Source organism: Rhinoderma darwinii, chromosome 12, assembly GCF_050947455.1.
Source record: "Rhinoderma darwinii isolate aRhiDar2 chromosome 12, aRhiDar2.hap1, whole genome shotgun sequence".
NCBI classification, from domain to species: Eukaryota; Metazoa; Chordata; class Amphibia; order Anura; family Rhinodermatidae; genus Rhinoderma; species Rhinoderma darwinii.
In genome coordinates this window covers 62,709,397-62,728,336 of record NC_134698.1, presented here as the reverse complement: position 1 = coordinate 62,728,336, position 18,940 = coordinate 62,709,397, and the positions used below count along the sequence as shown (strand labels likewise).

The 18,940-nt window shown below is 43.7% G+C and overlaps 1 protein-coding gene across 4 annotated transcripts; it reads left to right on the top strand.

Moving 5' to 3' along the window:
- Nucleotides 1-883: 883 nt before the first annotated feature.
- Nucleotides 884-14,275, top strand: LOC142665313 (FERM domain-containing protein 4B-like). Of its 4 annotated transcripts, none has more exons than XR_012851464.1 (6): nucleotides 884-960; nucleotides 3,185-3,242; nucleotides 9,121-9,197; nucleotides 11,692-11,792; nucleotides 13,112-13,196; nucleotides 13,625-14,275. XR_012851464.1 is itself a non-coding variant. In XM_075844988.1 (5 exons), the coding sequence occupies exons 1-4, from the start codon at nucleotides 905-907 to the stop codon at nucleotides 11,744-11,746; spliced, it is 246 nt and encodes an 81-aa protein (XP_075701103.1). In that variant the 5' UTR covers nucleotides 884-904; the 3' UTR covers nucleotides 11,747-11,792; nucleotides 13,625-14,275. The 4 variants fall into 4 exon arrangements, 1 of the variants encoding a protein (XP_075701103.1); XR_012851465.1 differs by lacking the exons at nucleotides 884-960; nucleotides 3,185-3,242 and adding exons at nucleotides 5,144-7,770; nucleotides 9,559-9,685; XM_075844988.1 differs by lacking the exon at nucleotides 13,112-13,196.
- The last annotated feature ends 4,665 nt before the right edge of the window (nucleotides 14,276-18,940 follow it).

Sequence of the window (18,940 nt, the reverse complement as noted above, 5' to 3'; positions counted from 1 at the left end):
AGTAGATTGGTGCCCCTATATAGTAGAGAGGCCCCCATATAGCAGATAGATACCCCATATCGTTTTTAGGCCCCCAAATAGTAAATAGGTGCCCTCATAAAGTAGATAGGCTCCATACAGTAGTTTGGTGCCCTCATATAATAGATAAGTGACCCCATATAGTAGTAAGGTGCCTTGACATAGTACTTAGGTGCCCCATATAGTATATAGGTGCCCCATATAATAGTTAGACCCCCAATATAGTAGTTAGGCTCCAAATAGTAGTTAGGCCCCAAATAGTAGTAAGGCCCCATATAGTCGTTATGTGCCCTTATATACTAAATAGTTGTTTCCATATAATAGCAAGAGTGCCCCCATATAGTACATAAGTGCCTCCATATAGTTGTTAGACCACCTCCTTCATTAATAGTTCCCCTTTTGTACTGATATAAATAAAAAATATATATATTGAAACTCAAATAACCCTGTTCCCACGATGATCTGCTGTGTCTACTGCTTACTGCCAGTTGCAGGCGTCGTGATGCAGTGACATCATCATGCCGCCTGCGCAGCGTAGTCAGGCTGGCGTCCTTAGCAACCCCTAGCAAATTTCAGGCCAAAAACAGACTTACCAGAGTTAGTAGTGGTGAAGGAAGCCGATAACTCTCTGCTCCGCCATAATAAGCAGCTCTCGCATAGGGGCCCTTTTCCTATGGTTGTGGTCGCACGCACCCCCCGCGACCATGATCATTACGCCTCTCCTTGTCACTTGAGAACGACCTACGTTGAAGTTTGAGTATGTGGTGTAAATGAACAATGCACCGCTGAGAGTTGGAAATTCATCCTCTACCAGGAAAAACCAACAATATTTTCTCTTTCTTCTTTGTTTTTCTGCAGCAATGAAAATGCACAGAAATATCTGAAAATGCTGCCAGCGCTGCCCACTAGAACGATACGGGAGCGCCCGTCTCTCACATATTGGTATGTATACAGGTATACAAGCTGCATTACCTCAGTTGTACAACCCATACCTTGTAGTGTGTGGATAGTAGATGATCACATGTAGTTGTCAGGTTTAGACAAATACTATTGTAGTACATGAGATTACAGTAATGGATCGCATTTATGTAGTTGTCCAGTCTTATGTTAATAAAGCTTTCCTTATTATATAGTAGCCTGTCTGTGATCAGCTGTCATTGACAGGGGAAGGCGAGCATAGCCATACATTTGTAATGCGGGTGATATTACATTATAGCTATTAAAATAAATGGCGGACCTTGTAATGCATGGGTATCCCAGGTCAGCATGAGCGCGAGCTTCACTGGTGATCAGCTGTGATTGACAGGGGAAGGTGCGCCTAGCCATACATTTTAAGCTTAGATACAGGGCTCCAGCAGACAGTATTCTTATACTTACCCTCCTCGCTCCTGACTCGGCTCCAAATGCATCTCGGGTCCTGACATCATTCAGTATAACGCAGGTTATGCTGACATTTATTTATGTCCTGTAGGAATTGACCCCCCGAAAGCAAAACCTCTGGAAGTGTGGAGACATGTGCTGCCATATTTCAGTACATCCACAGATGAAGTACAGTATCCATACATAGAGATTTGTGTACTCACTCGTGGACTAGTTCTTCTGAGCATACCCTGTGTGTGTTATCTTCAACTAAATGTATTTGTATAATGCCAGTGGTCCCCTGAAAGAATAAGTGCAACAGCAGATAAATTCTCACCTGCCTGATTTCCCTGCCCCTGACCAGTCCCCATCAACACCAGAATTGAGCTACAAAAAATAGATATACAGTATGTTATACTTAAAGAGGCTCTGTCACCAGATTTTGCAGCCCCTATCTGCTATTGCAGCAGATAGGCGCTGCAATGTAGATTACAGTAACGTTTTTATTTTTAAAAAACGAGCATTTTTGGCCAAGTTATGACCATTTTTGTATTTATGCAAATGTGGCTTGCAAAAGTACAACTGGGCGTGTTGAAAAGTAAAACTATAACTGGCCGTGTATTATGTGCGTACATCGGGGCGTTTTTACTACTTTTACTAGCTGGGCGTTCTGATGAGAAGTATCATCCACTTCTCTTCAGAACGCCCAGCTTCTGGCAGATCACGCTGTGACGTCACTCACAGGTCCTGCATCGTGTCAGACGAGCGAGGACACATCGGCACCAGAGGCTACAGATGATTCTGCAGCAGCATCGGCGTTAGCAGGTAAGTCGATGTAGCTACTTACCTGCAAACGCTGATGCTGCTGCAGAATCAACTGTAGCCTCTGGTGCCGATGTGTCCTCGCTCGTCTGACATGATGCAGGACCTGGGGAAGTGACGTCACAGCGTGATCTGCCAGAAGCTGGGCGTTCTGAAGAGAAGTGGATGATACTTCTCGTCAGAACGCCCAGCTAGTAAAAGAAGTAAAAACGCCCCGATGTACGCACATAATACACGGGCAGTTGTACTTTTACTTTTCAACATGCCCAGTTGTACTTTTGCAAGCCTCATTTGCATAAATACAAAAATGGTCATAACTTGGCCAAAAATGCTTGTTTTTTAAAAATAAAAACGTTACTCTTATCTACATTGCAGCGCCGATCTGCTGCAATAGCAGATAGGGGTTGCAAAATCTGGTGACAGAGCCTCTTTAAAGAGGACCTTCCACCTGCCCAAAAAACTGCAGTTGACATCTTAGTTAGATTGCAGGCGCCTCACAGATTCTGATGCTTTTTATTTTTTTCTTCTAGCCCCAACCATTGCTTTGATATCAGTGCCGTTAGTTTTGGTGCCCGATATGCGTATGAAGGCTTTGACTGTCAAGTGGGCGTTTACCCCTTATCAAGTAACAGGTGTTACCCGCCCACTTGACAGTTAGTTTAGTTACCCTTTAAATCATTTCTTCTGTCCATCTTTGAAGACAAATGGTTTATTTCCCCGCAGAAATGCTGGGGGGCAGAAGTTCTGGCAGAGCATCATCATTATGCGCCACCACCAGACCCTTTGCTTGTCTCCACAGCAACATGGACATCCAGAGTAGTCACCATAGCTAGTCTTATGAATATTGATTCAAAACAGTTGCCTGCAGTGTGTTGTCCAGTAGATGCGCCGATACGTCTGTCGCAACGACAAGCATGGCATTAATTTTATCGTGTTCATTATTTTGAATAACAATTTTTCTTCTTTCTCTATTCCCCACCTGCAGGAACATGAAAATAATGGAAGCTCTGCCCACATATGGTGGTCATTACTACAAAGTAAAGGTCAGTGACCGTTTCTCTATAAACACATCCATACAATCGTGATTTTCTTGTTCACAGATTTCATTACTAGCCCATGAGGACCCTTAAAGGGGTTTATGGCACATCCACAGGATATGGCATAAATGCCTGTTAGATGCCACCTCTAGGACCCGCACTTATCTCTAGAACGGGGCCCCGTCCTACCTTATCTGTCTCCAGTGCTTCCCGGCTACTGTCTGACGAGGTGGTCTGAAGATTCGGAAACAGCCGAGCTCTCTGAGCTACGCTGTTTTCGTAACTCCCATAGAAGTAAATGGTAGTTACGGGAACAGTGTAGCACAGCGAACAATGCTGTTTCCGGGAATTAGGCGCTACGGAAACAGCGTAGCTCGCCGTGCTATGCTGATTCTGTAACTCCTTTTCACTTCTATGGGAGTTACAGGAACAGCATAGCTCAGCGAGCTCTGCTGTTTCCATAACTCCCGACCACCTCGTCAGACAGTGACCATTAAACACCAGGAGCCGGACAAGGTAGGATGGGGATCAGAGGTCCCCTGTTATATTGATAGGTGCAGGTCCCAGAGGTGGGAGCCGCATCTATCGGACATTTATGGCATATCCTATGGGTATGCCATAATTGTGCAAGATGGGAACACCCATTTAATAAAGAGAAAAGAATTGGCCATGCTTTTCCAGTTTTTGGTTGCTGTATGCTGAAAGTTTTCATATTTTTTTCATTTCCTTTGTATGCTTTAGCTTGGCATTGTGCTGCATCCCCTGGGCTGCTTTAGCTTCACTTATCTTTACTCCAATTGTTTTCTACACAGATAGGAGGGGACATTTTGATGCTAAAATTTTAATAATAACAAGTCATTAAAAGCTATTTCAATATAAATTAAAAAACAAAATGTCTATGGATACAAGTCGTTGCGTTTTCTTCTTGTGGGAGATTGTAAAATTTTTTATTTAATTTCATAGTTAACTCGAGACACATCCCTATAAGTAATGGATGTATAACTTTACGGGTTGATATCACATGGGTGGTGATTTATGATCTTGATCCCTATGACAAATTGAATGATATCTTTAGCGATTAGTACTTATAAAAAAATAAAATTAATCCCTCTACGGATTGGTCCCCCTTGGGAAGTGGATTGTTGGCCATGTAGGTTTGATCCCTAAGAGAGATAAATGCCGACCTCTAGCAGCGGATCCAGAATTCCTCCATGTTACCGAGTAGTTTATAGAGTGCAAATATGTGGATGCATACAGATGTTATATATATATATATGTGTGGCATGTAAGGGCTTGATAAAAAAAAACATCACATTTGTGGTCTGTGTTTTTTTAGCAAAGAGAAGTAGGAAAACTTTTTCTTTCAGTGGTTATACAGGGGACCAGCCACATGTGATTCCCAATACAATTTTTCTGGTAGTTTCACAAGATCACAGCGCACTCCTATAACCTATGTACTGTATATAAGGCAGTGAGGAGCAGCTGTTGGGAGCGCTATCACGTCTCTACCATCTCCCTCAACAGAAAAAAATCAAACATTTTTTATTCTTTTGTTTTAAATTGCACCTGTGAACAGTACAGATAATGTGCACTACAGATCCCAGCAGGCTCCTCTACTTATCAGGAGGAAATCAACTACACAGATTTATATTTAGACTGTTAAAGCCATAACATCTTGACTGGCTGTTTATCCAACAGAAAAAATGGAAGAAACACATTGGGATCAATGCTGTTCAAAATCTTTCCTTTCCAATCCATGAAAATGTTTATTTTCTAACCTACAACTGGTACAGTGAGAGCTCGAATCTGATTGGATGCCATGTACAGCATTATTACATCACAGAAGCGTCGTCATCCAGTCACGGAATACTCAGCAAGAACGGTCAGTGCGAGGCAACCATCGAGGAGAGAGGAGCTAAGCACTACTGAGCAAGCGTTTGCCCGGCTGGGCTCTTATTTCTGTGTTTTATTTGTTACATTTATTTTTGGTTCTTTTATACCTTCCAGACACACACTTCTTCTGAGTGTGTGGAGTAAGAGGCAGCCGGATGGCTGCAACGGGGGCTGGAGGAAAACTCCGGCCCCGGAGACAACGTCTCGGAAGGTCCCCATACAGCCAGCAGCCTAAAAATCATCAGAGGCAAACTGGCTTTTTTGAACAGTTAAAGGCAGCATTAAGTGTCGTGCCAATTCTGAAACACTTGTGGACAACACCTGTGAAAGAATCGGGCCGATACGTGAGGCTAAAATCTCCACCACCACCACCAAGATCTGTAGCCACCACCTGCGCAGCAAAGGAGGAAAAAAAGGAACGTCAGGTACCAAAGCCCACTATAACACAAGGTGTTTTTCGGACCACTGCCCCATTGCCCAGTGAACCATCGGCCTGGGAGAAGTTTCTACCAAGACGGTCATCGGTCTTGCCACCTCACAGAGGGTCAGCAGCGGCAGGAACATCGAGGGTCCGCAGTGCACCTTACGCCTTACCACCACGCATTAAGGTGACTGCGAGACAACTGCCTGACTCCCCACTATGGTTCCCTGGAGGTTCTGCATCTCGTAAGATCTTAAGAGCTATGCTGAACACACCCTTGGTTGATGACGGCAGGTCATATGTGAGTGATGAGGGAAACTTCGTGAGGTATACTGAAACTGGAGACATCATCTTTCCAGAGAGAGAGTACCAAAATATCCTTTTGCTGCAGAAAAATGTAGTGGTGGAGTCACCTCAAGCGTGCCAGTAACATCCTATTGCACTAGCTGCTTTTATATGATTGATTTTCCGGTTTTGATCTTGGCTTGTATATTTGACTATTCTATTTGACTGCCGCCTGCCCTGACCGCTGCCTGTTCTTTGACTACGCTTGTTTGCTGCCTGCCCTGACCTCGGCCTGATTATTGACTACGCTTGTTTGCTGCCTGCCCTGACCTCGGCCTGATTATTGACCATGCTTGTTTGCTGCCTGCCCTGACCTCGGCCTGATTATTGACCATGCTTGTTTGCTGCCTGCCCTGACCTTTGCTTGAGTAATGACTATTCTTCTGCCTGACGATTTGGTACCTTGTTCTAAATGCCTGCAGATGTGCTAGTCCTGGCTACAGGCAGGCTCCACTGTCATGCTGCACCTCAGGGCATATCCCGCAAGACAGCTTTAGTGCCCCCCTGCTTTCCAGGTAGACCCGCACTGAGGAGCCTTTGTTTTCTTGCGTCCCTGCTGCTAATAGACAGTCAGGCCGAGATGAAAGTACAGAGTGCTAACCATTACACTATGGAACGTGACCTCTAGACCAGACTCGTAGTCCACAGGGGAACTCTCCACTACTGCCTGGCTTCCCCTTTGTACGTCCTTAGAGCCTCCTCCTAGCACATGGGTCCATCCAGGATAGAAGGCAGATAAGGGCAATTATCCTCATTAGTCCTTTTCCAAAGCTGGAGAACTGAAGCTAGCCTGGATGTGAGGCACCATGCTTGGTTGCAGCCACCAGGTCTGGCTAAGTTAATAACCAGGATAATGGGAGCTTAATTACTGTTGAGGGCAACTAGGAGGATGTTGAAGAAATTGTTGAGTTTTTTAAAAAGAGGAATTGCTCCAATCAGGAGACCATTGCCAAATTACAGAATGAACGGAAAAATAAAAATAAGGAAATGGAGGAAGTAATGGAGGAAAACAATTATGGACTGTTATGCTGGCAACGGGTGCCACTCCTGCCAGTGGTCTCCTACCTGCCCCACCACTGGGCTGGTTCCTCTGCTGTGCACAGCTGCCAGCGTCTCCATCCTACCTCTCCTCATGCTCATGGATGCAGCTGCCTTTTCAAAAACCTCCTATCCAGTTCCTGTGGCTCCAGACCAATTAAAGGTGCCTCCTCTGATCATCTGGTTCCTGAGCAACTTTGGTGCAACCTAGTTGGGTTCTACGAAGGTTCATGTTTGCATCTTGATACCAGTCCGCACTTCACTAACTGCTTCCAGTCTGTATCAAGGTATCCGCTATCAGTCTATACGCAGTATCACAGCACCTTCTACAGCTCTGAAAATCTTAAAGAAATGGAGGCTCCTGTCTAATCACTACCGAGAAACTCAGTCTTCACCATCATAAAAGAATAATCCTGCTAAACCAGTCTGTATCCAGCTACTCGCTACCAGTCTGCATCCAATCCCTACTCAACCACACTTGACAGAAGAATCCTGGCTATGGTCTCTAAATCTCCAACTTAATCAGAATTCTGCCTCCAGATTTCTCTACTGTAGAGAAAACACCGGTCTCAATACTGAAAAATCTTCTTCCAGAGTTGGACTATTTGAAATAATCTCATCGTTACATCAAGATCATGGCCTTCAAATAGGGCCTTCCCATCAAACTAGTAATCTCGAAAAATGGCCATCATTATGTCATCACAGCACCTGCTACAGCTCAGAAAGTCTTGAAGAAATGGAGGCTCCTTCTCACCACCGAGAAACTCAGTCTTCACCATCAGAAAAGAATAATCCTGGGAAACGCAATCATGAATGGACTATAATTGGATCGTGATGGTAAGTCTAAATACTCACTGTTTTACCTGATGATAGTTTATTAGGTTTTAATATTCTTCACATGAGGTTTCAATATTCTGTAGTCTGAACATATATTCACACTACCACTCTCATTGCTTTACCTTGACCTTTTAGGCTGTATTCACACGTTGCAGTCATGTCACGTTTTTTGCCAAGATTCCATGGCAAAAATGCAGCTTTTTTGCAAAACCATTGTGTTTTTGTTGTCATTTAGTGAAAATTGCAGCAAAAACTGTGATTTGACCGCAATCTTTGAACACAGCTTTAACTACACACTTTGTTGTGATGCGTAATTGAAAGTAAGGCCCTGTTCACATTATGTTATAGCTTTCTGAAAGGACTCCCGACGTTTACCTCCGGCGGTAGGGTAGGCTGAAACGTATCGCACTGTTTAGGTATACAGAGCCTGGGGAAGCTCCTGACGTGATTGCTCATATATAAAGAGTGACATCAGGAGCTACAATGCTGGGTCCCTGGTCAGAGCATCGCAACCACTCTGGCCGAGGAATTTCGGTCCTGAGGAAGACCATTGATGTCACTGTCTATACATGGATAGTGAGGTCAAGAGCTTTTCAATGCCAGAGTCCCCGGCCAGAGCGTAGGCAACATACAAAACGTCATGTTTTTTTTTTAATAAATCCAGCGCCGCTTTAGGTGGCTATATTGGTTGTCAACCAGCTAGAGCTATTATTGAGAATGCTAAGTAACGTCACACAGGAGGACAACTCAAAGCTTATATTTAATGGCAATATTTTCATTTTAGGTGGAAATGTTCATTAATTATCAACATGTCTAGTGATGATCTTTATCTTTACCATTAAGTTTATTTTCAAGAATGTATCAGGCAGAATGCCTCACGTTATATTTATAGGGCTTGTCTTATCATCACAACATCTTTCTATATTGAGTCCGGCCCAGTGATCAGCTGATTGCCATGAGTCCTGTTATAAACCCTGAAATACACATGCAGCGGCCACTGCAGGGGAAATGTAGTATTACATGTCAGCTATTCAAATGAATGTCCATCCATGTCATACATGTTTAGACCAAGTCCTCCCAAATGAGAGCTGCTGTTTGCCCAGTCCCGCTAATAGAGGAGGGGGGGATCACAAGAGTGGGATATTCCTCGATGACATCCATATGCCTTAATAGGGAATATGGACAGGGGTTGTGCTGATGAGACAATCCCTATAATAACTTTCGCCCTGCCAAACCAATGTGTTAACAAGTCAGTGCACTGGGCAGGCGACCAATAGTACTTGCTTTACTTCCAAAAACAACTAAAACTTTGATACATTTGATAAAACTTTTCTTTCCATTCTTACTAAGACAAGCAAGAATCCCCTGGGAATTAACTACAAGGAATTTGGACAATATGATATAAAAGACAAGATAAAACATGGAAGGTATGTTCTCTTACAGGCTCCGATGAAATAGCCTGTGTCTAAACCAGTGGTCACCAACCTGTGGCTCAGCAGCTGTTGTAAAACTACAACTCTCAGCATTCCCTTATACTCTGAGTTATATTTTGGAACCGCTGCGGAGCCGCAGGTTGCCGAGCACCAGTCTAAAACATAATCAGTATCACCTGTCTGTAAACTGTACTCATGTACATTGCAGTAACTATAGTCCAAACTGTCCATAGTCATTACATTGTGTACATTATAAAATAACATTACTTATTAAAGGTTATGATGGTTTGACTCACAGCACATATACTATCACCTATAATGTCACCTTTCTAGTATTTATTACATTTTTGCGCAGGTTGTGATTTGTGACCCCAAATTTTGTTATCACCGATAAGCTATAAGCGTAACCTACACACTATCCTGCTGCAACAGAGGTCGTCTACACAGCGAGTTCACTCTTCACTGAACCCCTAGTACAAGCAGTAAGTTCTCCGTCATTAATATGTTATTAGATATCTACCTATTTCATAATAGCACGGCATTGTCTCTCCTGATATCTGTATTTCTTATGTATATTGACACTGCTGCATCTGGCGGTTTAAAATGTCCTCTCATCATTATATACTTGGTATATGGGGTCTTCTTGTACAGTGTAGAATTGGAGCACATTGTATAATTGCCTCATGTTAGTCATAGTCATTAGGATGATATATATATATATATTTATATATATATATATAGATATATATATATATAGATATATATATATATATATATATATATACATATACAACTGCTTATCAGGTAATTGTATACATTACACATACTGGAATGCTTTGGGACACGCTGCAATAGTGTGAGGGGCAGAGTATTCAGTCATATATATATTAAGCTTATGGAATTGCTTGAAAGGCAATTACACTGGGATGTGTTCCTGTATAAGTAACCCCTAGGGGTATGACAATATATGTTTCTTCCAGATGGGATTTTGACGTTTCTAACAATATTCTTACCCTGATATTACCCTTTGGTCATCTTGGTAACTGTTAGGGTATGTGCACACACACTAATTACGTCCGTAATTTACGGACGTATTTCGGCCGCAAGTACCGGACCGAACACAGTGCAGGGAGCCGGGCTCCTAGCATCATAGTTATATACGATGCTAGGAGTCCCTGCCTCTCTGCAGGACAACTGTCCCGTACTGTAATCATGTTTTCAGTACGGGACAGTAGTTCCACGGAGAGGCAGGGACTCCTAGCATCGTACATATGTATGATACTAGGAGCCCGGCTCCCTGCACTGAGTTCGGTCCACTACTTGCGGCCGAAATACGTCCGTCAATTACGGACGTAATTAGTGTGTGTGCACATACCCTCATTCTAGAATTTTTCTAACTGATTTTTGTTTCGTTTTTGTAAATCTTCTGGAAATCTGTTATACGGTGACATCACGTACGCTGATTATTTGGTCTTTTTTACCTAAAGATTGTTTGGAAAAAAAACATAAGGCCTCATTCACACGGCAGGGTTTCCCGGCCGGGTGCCGGCCGTTCATAAATCGGCCGGCACCCGGCTGCATTAGGAATAATAGACCCTTAATGGGGATATTCACACGACCGATTTTTTGACGGCCGGAAAAACCGGCCGTCAAAAAATAGGGCATGCTCTATCTTCGCCCGGGTACCCGGCCGCCCGGCTCCCATAGAAGTCTATGGGGCCGGGTAATACACGGTCATCACCGGAATGTGTCCCGAGTGATGGCTGGGTTTTCCGGAGCCTGCACTCTATCTCCTCCTCCTCACAGCGCAGAGTGCATGTGAGGAGGAGGAGTTGATGCCATTCTGACGAATGGCTGTACGCTGTACACTGTGTGGCAGGGCCGGGGTGTACAGCAGGTGGAAGGGAGCGCTGCGCTGGCTCCCTTCCCCTGCTTGAAAAGCACCCTGGCCCGGCGACACCTTCGATGGCGCCGCTAGCAGCTGCAGCTGCTACTACTGCAGCGATGCCACTATAGCAGAGCAGGGAGGTATCTCCCCGCTCTGCTATGTGCTAGCCGCACTTTAGCTCCTTGAAGGAGCGGAATCCCCGTGTTTTCGGGGATTCCGCTCCTGGACAGAGCGCTTGATGTCTCTGTCCATATCTGGGCAGTGACATCAGGGGAAACTCCTGAAGTGGAATCCCCGAACACATGGGGATTCCCCTTCAGGAGTTGCCGCTGATGTCACTGTCCGGATCTGCCCGGCCCGGATGCAAAACTGAATGCAAACCGGCCGGGCAAAATGGCCGATTTTACCGGCCGACACTCGGGCTCGGGAACGACCCGGTCGTGTGAATCCCGCCTAACTTTAGAACTCAGGATTGCTTTCAAATAAAAGAAAAGTAAATTGTATATTATATAAGTGCCAAGTTTCTCTTCTGCAGGATATTATTACAGTCTTAGCCATTGTAACTGTTGGGGGTCACTTTCTGGCACTATTGTTTTTAAGGGCAGTATTGAGTTGTGGCTGGAAGAAGTCATCATGTTGGTCTAGACCGAACTGAGAAGAAAAGGGAAAGAGAACGACTCCAATCATAGAAGACGTGATCTGTAAGTAAAAACCTTTCCCACCAATGTGTCTAAAAAATTCTCTCTAAAAATATAGAATTGTTCTTATGATGTTTAACCCCTTGCCGACATGTGATATACAGTTACGTCATAGCCGGCAAGGGGAAGTATGGAGCATGCTTACAGCTGAGCCCGCTCCATACTAAGTACGTGTTTGCTGCATGTTACTGCTGACACTTCAAAGTAATGGGCTGAATCGGAGATGACTCAGATTCTGCTCGTTTAACCCCTTAGATGCTGCACATCTAAACCATTAGAAAGGGGAAGGCCCCCTCCAAAATCCTATCGCCCCCACCGCGCCGTTAAAATGCTAAAAACAATGGAGGAATCGCTGTTTTTTGCCATTCCACCCTACACAGATTTTTTTTTTACCAAGTTTCCCAGTACATTGTATGGTACAACAAATGGTAATCTACAACTCGTCCTGCAAAAAACAAGCCTTCCTACGACTATATCGACTGAAAAATAAAAAAAGTTATAGCTTTTGGAAGGTGGGGAGAAAAAACGCGAAAATTAAAAAATAAAAATGGTTGCGATGGCAAGGGAGTAATCGAATGTGTAGACATTGTAAGATATCTTACAATGTTTAGGAAGGGAGGGGGATAAAGCCTTTGTACTATGCTTACCAATGTGTTAAAATTGCCCAGTAATAGGGTTTTTTTTAGCAGGGGGTGCCCCACAATGACATCCTTATGCTCTAATAGGGTATATGGAAAAGTCTTCATGAGACAACCACATTAATTTGCTTTTCCATGAGGCCCCTATAGATTGCAGTCACATAACTTTTTGTGTGCTCTCTACAGGGCAGCACACTTTTATCTAGGAAAGCCTGATCATCCTGAGCCTCCTGGTTCAGGAATTGAATATCAGAATAAGGTAAAATCCGATCCTGCAGTCAAGGGCACTTTTTATGTTTGCACCAGTGCCTACCTTGCCAAGCATTCTGTTTGGTGAAACCATCTGCCCATAGTATGGTTGCATCATCAAGAGTTTGCATACAGAATGTCAGAGAGATACTTTGGAAGGGCAGGGGTATATGTGGTAATTAGTTGCCCTACCCCCATTTCAGCCCTTCAGGAGACCATTTAGTGGGTGCTATATTATGGTCTCTATAAATTGACTTACCTGCACTGTATATTATCTTTGTATTGACCTAGGTCTATTTACATTAATATAATTGTATTTAGTAAAATGTAATATTGCAAAATTCAGTAAGATTTGTGCTTACATTGAACGCTGAGATTGCAATGTATCTTAGAGCAACTCAACAGAACTCTCATTTTATTTCAATATATTTCCAGGCACAGAAATCCAAGTCTCTGTCCGTTGTGCCCCTTATGTTTTAGGCAACCAGTGATTTGCACATTTTCTCACCATTCATCACAGGTAATGACAGAAAGCAATGGAGACTATTAGGGAAATCAATGTGTAAAGAATTTGATACCTACGATCAGTAGCAGAGCAAAATAAGTCATAATACAATGCATAAAAAATAAATGTGTTATATATATATAGTTTGTCTTTAAAAAGGAAAGTTAGCATATTTTCCTCTTAAATTGTCAAAATATTTTTGTTATTATCTATTAATATATATATATATATATATATATTTATTTATACTAAATATGTGCCATGCGTTAATGCTGGCAATGTGCAAGACTACTAGGCTACATTCTTCTGGAAGTGACGTATGGAAGTATAGTATGCATCCCAGGCCTTTGTGGTGCGTACCATACTTTCATGCGTCACTTTAATCTATAATTATTATTATTTTTTTTAATTATTAGTGGGTTTATGATTTCTTTTTCCATTAGAGAACTGTTGACAGTCAAGATTCTAATGAAACCCAAATTAAGGCACCATTGGTGGAATCAGCTGAGAGTAGCACCAGCACCTTCCAGCAACAAACCCCTGAGGAGGCCGACATTCCTGCAACATCAAGAGTGGTTGCAGACATGCAGCCAAGTCGGTTTGCACCGCGATGCAGAAAGGGGCATGGTGACACTGCACTCACAACCAATCTTGGTACTCAAACCATGATTGACACCCGTCAGAGCAACAACAAAGGTTCCTTAGGCCATCTTTCTTCTAAGTCTCGCACCCCATCTCCAACGCGCCACAAGACCGCCGCTACGCTGTCAGAACATGCTGATGGCAGTGTTGGAGATCTCTGCCGGTCCAAACGACCCTTGGGACCTGTACCAGCATGTGGAGCAGTAGAGATGGCTGGTGGCATGTTCTTCTACTCTGACCCATCACACAACTGGACCTCCCAACAACGCTCTAACCATTACCGGCTGTATGACAGTTCTCCGTCCCTGTTCAGAGGGTAGTAGTTCGGTAACACCAGCACCATCTACCTCTTACTGCCGTGAACTGGTTGACATGTGAGCTTTTTTTTGCTCTGCACAGAGTCTTGAAAATGTTGTTTTTGCACTATGTTGGTGCTACTTGTTTCATTTGTTTATCGAATATAAATTTTCTTGAAAAAAAATGTCTGCTGTCATTTTTAAGTTACTAATTTTGGGATTGTGTGGTTGGGGGACTTTAAAATTGGTGATCAGATCGGTGTTGGAACCACACCACGCAACACCGCTGGACTACAGTTTAGTTGTTTCGGTGCTGGGGCTAGAATAATACAGCTGATCTACAGTGGTGCCTGACATATATATATAGTAAAAGTTGTGTTGTTACAAATATAAAATAAATAGTAATTTTGTCAGTAATAATTCAGCTCGCAAGCCCGTGTCAAGGGTCCTCATTTTCTTGCGAGTCCCTACACTAACTAAACAGGAACATTGAAACAAACTAGAAAAAAGGCAAACTAAACAGTCCAGAGTCCAAATGAATGACTACCATGGATAGTGTTAAGCTGCCATGGGACTGCTGATTCAGGCTGTTGACTGGGTTCTGGTAGGACGAGGTAGTTGGCTTGAAACCGTACACATAATCTGGGAGACCTGAAGATACGTGCATCAGCAATGCTCCCTTAGGCCCCGATATCCACAATTACAAACCAGTACCTACTGTCGGCCAAGACCAACTGCATTAGCGAGACATAATGCTTGTAATTGAACTACCGGGACCCTGAGTGAGGCGGCTTCTTAACACGTTTTTATTTTCCTTTCATCGCCCAAATGCAATTAGAAAACTGCGCTGTATCGTAGAAGACGTCGACAATCCAAAACCGGTCATCTGCCTTGGGCTGTGGCATCACCACCCTCTGAGTTTCTGAAATATCTTTTCGAGGGTCACTTGTCATCTGCCTGCATCGTTCCACTGGAGCAGGCCTCGTCAGAAAACACCAGGCGTGCATCGCTGGAGGATGGTGTGCGAACGGAGACAGGTGAGTGTGCTTGTTGTGGCATGGGACACTATATACATTGGGCACTGTGGCACTATCTACATCTTTGGCATTATCAACAGGGGCACTGTGGCAGTATCTACAGGAGGCCCTGTAGGACTATCTACATCTGGAGCATTATCTACATGGGCACTGGCACAATCTACAAGGGACAGTGTGTGGCACTATCTACATGGACACTATGGCACTATCTGCAGGGGGCAGTGTGTGGCACTATCTGCAGAGGCAGTGTGTGGCACAATCTTCAGGGACACTGTGGCACTATCTACATGGGGAAGTGTCTTGCACTATCTAGAAGAGGCAGTGTGTGGCACTATCTGCAAGGGGCAGTGTGGCACTATCTACAGAGAGCAGTGTTTGGCATTATCTACAGGGGTCACTGGCACTATCTACATGGGCACTGTGGCACTATCTGCAGGGGGGCAGTGTGTGTCACTATCTAGAGAGGCAGTGTGTGGTACAATCTACAGGGACACTGGCACTATTTACAGGGGGAATTGTCTTGCACTATCTACAGAGAGCAGTGTTTGGCACTATCTACAGGGGTCACTGTGGCCCTATCTACATGGGCACTGTGGCACTATCTGCCGTCAAAATGATGGAAACTACAACGGACCCGACGGACTCCATTGTAAGTCAAAGCGTCCGTTGGGCGCATTGGTATCTGTCATAAAGTCACGCCGCAGATGTGCCTAATAGCAATACTTTTAGTAAAAGTTAAGAAATGAGAGATTATAAGGGTTTTACATATGTGCTGGTTGTCTAATAGAGTAGCCTTCAGTCACTTATAAAGTCTCCAAATAAGGTTCTTTTAAAAAGCAGTCAGCACACACTCAAAAATCATTCCTAGCAATTTGGCGCCAAATGTAGCGGTCAGCCGCCATTCCTAATGTAGTGCCAACGACTGGATATACCAGTAACCAGAAAGGCACAGTGCCTGATGAAGGTCTTGTTATGACCGAAACATCGCACTAAGCCTCTGGCATCCACTACTACTGATAATAAAAATCAAGATTTCTTTCAAAAAACCTCTACCTTGTGTGCCGAATACTTATTTTATATACGATTGGGTTGGGACCCTTTTCGTGCACCTACTTTGGTCTAGTGCGTTCTGAACCACTACTTACCTATTTCTTTTAATGGGGAGAGGGGAATAAGTTGCTGCAAGTCAACTCTCTTGCAAAAACAAAGAATCAGCCATGTTGAAATCCAACATGCCCGATTCTTCATTCTCCCCAACAGCTGACATCAGTGGAGAATCAGGAGACCTCCAATCATATTAGTCGGCCAATCACGCTGAAAACGGCTGATTTGGTTGACTTTTACCTAATATGTATAGCCGGCTTTAGGCCAGCGCTCCACACATTTTTATGCACTACAATTATCACACTTTGAAATCATGGAAGATCTCAGAGCGATATCGCCACTAATGTTAACATATGGATGGCGTAGTGTATGAGATTGAGAATGTAAATACAGTTTCATGCCTCTGCAATTCGTGGATGCTGAAAATCCACTCGGCCGCCGGGTGCAGTCGCTGCCGTCATCACGGCATCACTCTCCATATATTATAGCTCCTAGCGTCGTACATAAGTATGATGCTAGGGGCCCGGCTCCCTGCATTGTGTTCGGTCCGGGACTTGCGGCCGAAATACGTTCCGTCCTTTACGGACGTAACATGCTCGTGTGAACACAGCGATGCAGTTGAAAGCTGCAGGCCATCAGCCATGAGAAGTTTGGGGGGGGGCCCAAAAAGAACATTTGCATCGGGGCCAATAGCCTTTAGCTACGCCCCTGGGAGGGAACATAGTGATCATGGATCGGGAATTTTATGTAGCGGAATCCATGCGACATCTACGAAACACTGAAACATATATTACACTGGGGGAAGACACTACAAGTGCGTATACCCATAAACTTGGCTCCCTATTAAGGAAAGGCATGACACTGAACATTTTATCTAGATGTCAGGCAGAACGATTACTACCCGATAAACCAGCTAAACCATATTGGTATTTTCTGCCCAAGATTCACAAGACTTATGTTAATCCCCCAGGTGAGCCCATTGTGGTAGGTAGGGGTTCAATAACTTAGCCACTATCTTGTTACCTTGATTTGTATTTGTGCCCCTTACTCTGAAGTGTTCCATCATATTTGTTGGACAGAAAAACACCTGTAACAAAACTATATTGGTTTTCATTGGGAGGTTGGTGACAGTCTTGCCACTATTGATGTGACAAGTTTGTACACTAAGATTCGCCATAATGATGGCCTAGGTGCCATTAAATCATTTTTGGGGTGGACAGGGAAAAGTGAGGAATGTGTAAATTTATTTGCGAAGCACTGGACTTTGGGTTGACCCACAATGCTTTTCGCTTTGGGGACAATTGGTTCGCGCAGCGAACCGGTATAGGAATGGGGACACCTGTCGCTCCAACGTATGCAAATTTATAGCTAGCCATCTGGAAGGAAAAATACATATATAACATCAATAACCCATATATAAGATATTGGTCTAGATTTATTGATGACGTCATAATAGTGTGGTCAGGCACCCAAACACAGTTTGATCATTTTATTCAGTATATTAATACGAATGACCTAAATATGGAGTTCACTGCTAATTTTGGCGGTGTTAGTATAGTTTCTAGATGTTAAAATTACAGTAGATGAGAGAGGTCTGCATACCAGCGGATTCCGCAAACCTACAGCTACTAATGCACTTTTGCACCATAACAGCTTCCACCCACCACATGTTAAAAGGTCACTACCCTATGGCCAATTTCTTAGGTTAAAACGAATAAATAGTGATCATGATGTATTTTTGGAACTATCTATGAAATTGATGGAGAGACTGAGATCTAGAGGGTACAATGATGGAGTATTGTCAGAATTATTGTCAAAAAGAGGAAGAAAGATAGAGCTATGGGATGCGTGTTTTCTTTGCAATATAGTCCAGTAGCCGGCCTTGAGAAAGCGTCTGGAGGACGTGAAACGGCAGTCGGCCAGTTGTCTTGCCCGTGTTACGCCTGCCTCTGTTCATTGAATTAAAAGCACCTTTAGAAAGCGGTGAGTGTCGTGCAGTCTATTTCCTTTGTGCTGTGTATCATGTTAATTGGTGTTTTCTTTATTTTTCAGGTAAAATTTTATTTTACACAAATGACTAGGTCTATGGTGAAACATGTCAGTGTAATAAGAAGAGAACGTAGAATGCAGAAGGGAGCACTACATGACAGGTCTCGGTGCACAGCACGTGCATGCTTCTAGATAATTGCTTCTGCAGCAGGACGCATGCACTGGTCGAGCGCGCCGCCCTCCCCCTCTGCAGGCATATTTTAGTTTCCGCTGTATTTCTGCCGTATAACAGCATTTCAGACATCCTATTGGTCCAGGTTGTCCTCAATGCCCGCCCCATTTACTTCTTGTTTAGCCTCAATGCCTGCATGCCACAGCGAGCGGACAGTGTCCACCCCAATGATATATTCACAGATGATGGGGGTTATATACAGGGTTAATGGGGGTAATATACAGGGATGATGCGGCATATACAGGGATGACGACTGGCTGGTATATACAGGGATGATGGGGGTTATATACAGGGATGATGAGGGTTATATATAGGGAAGATAGGGGTAATCTACAGGGTTGATGGAGGTATTATACAGGAATTGTGTGGTTTTAATACACGGATCATGTGGGTTTGAATGGCTGGCTGGTACATACACGGATGATGGGGGTTTTATATACAGTGATGATCAGGATTATA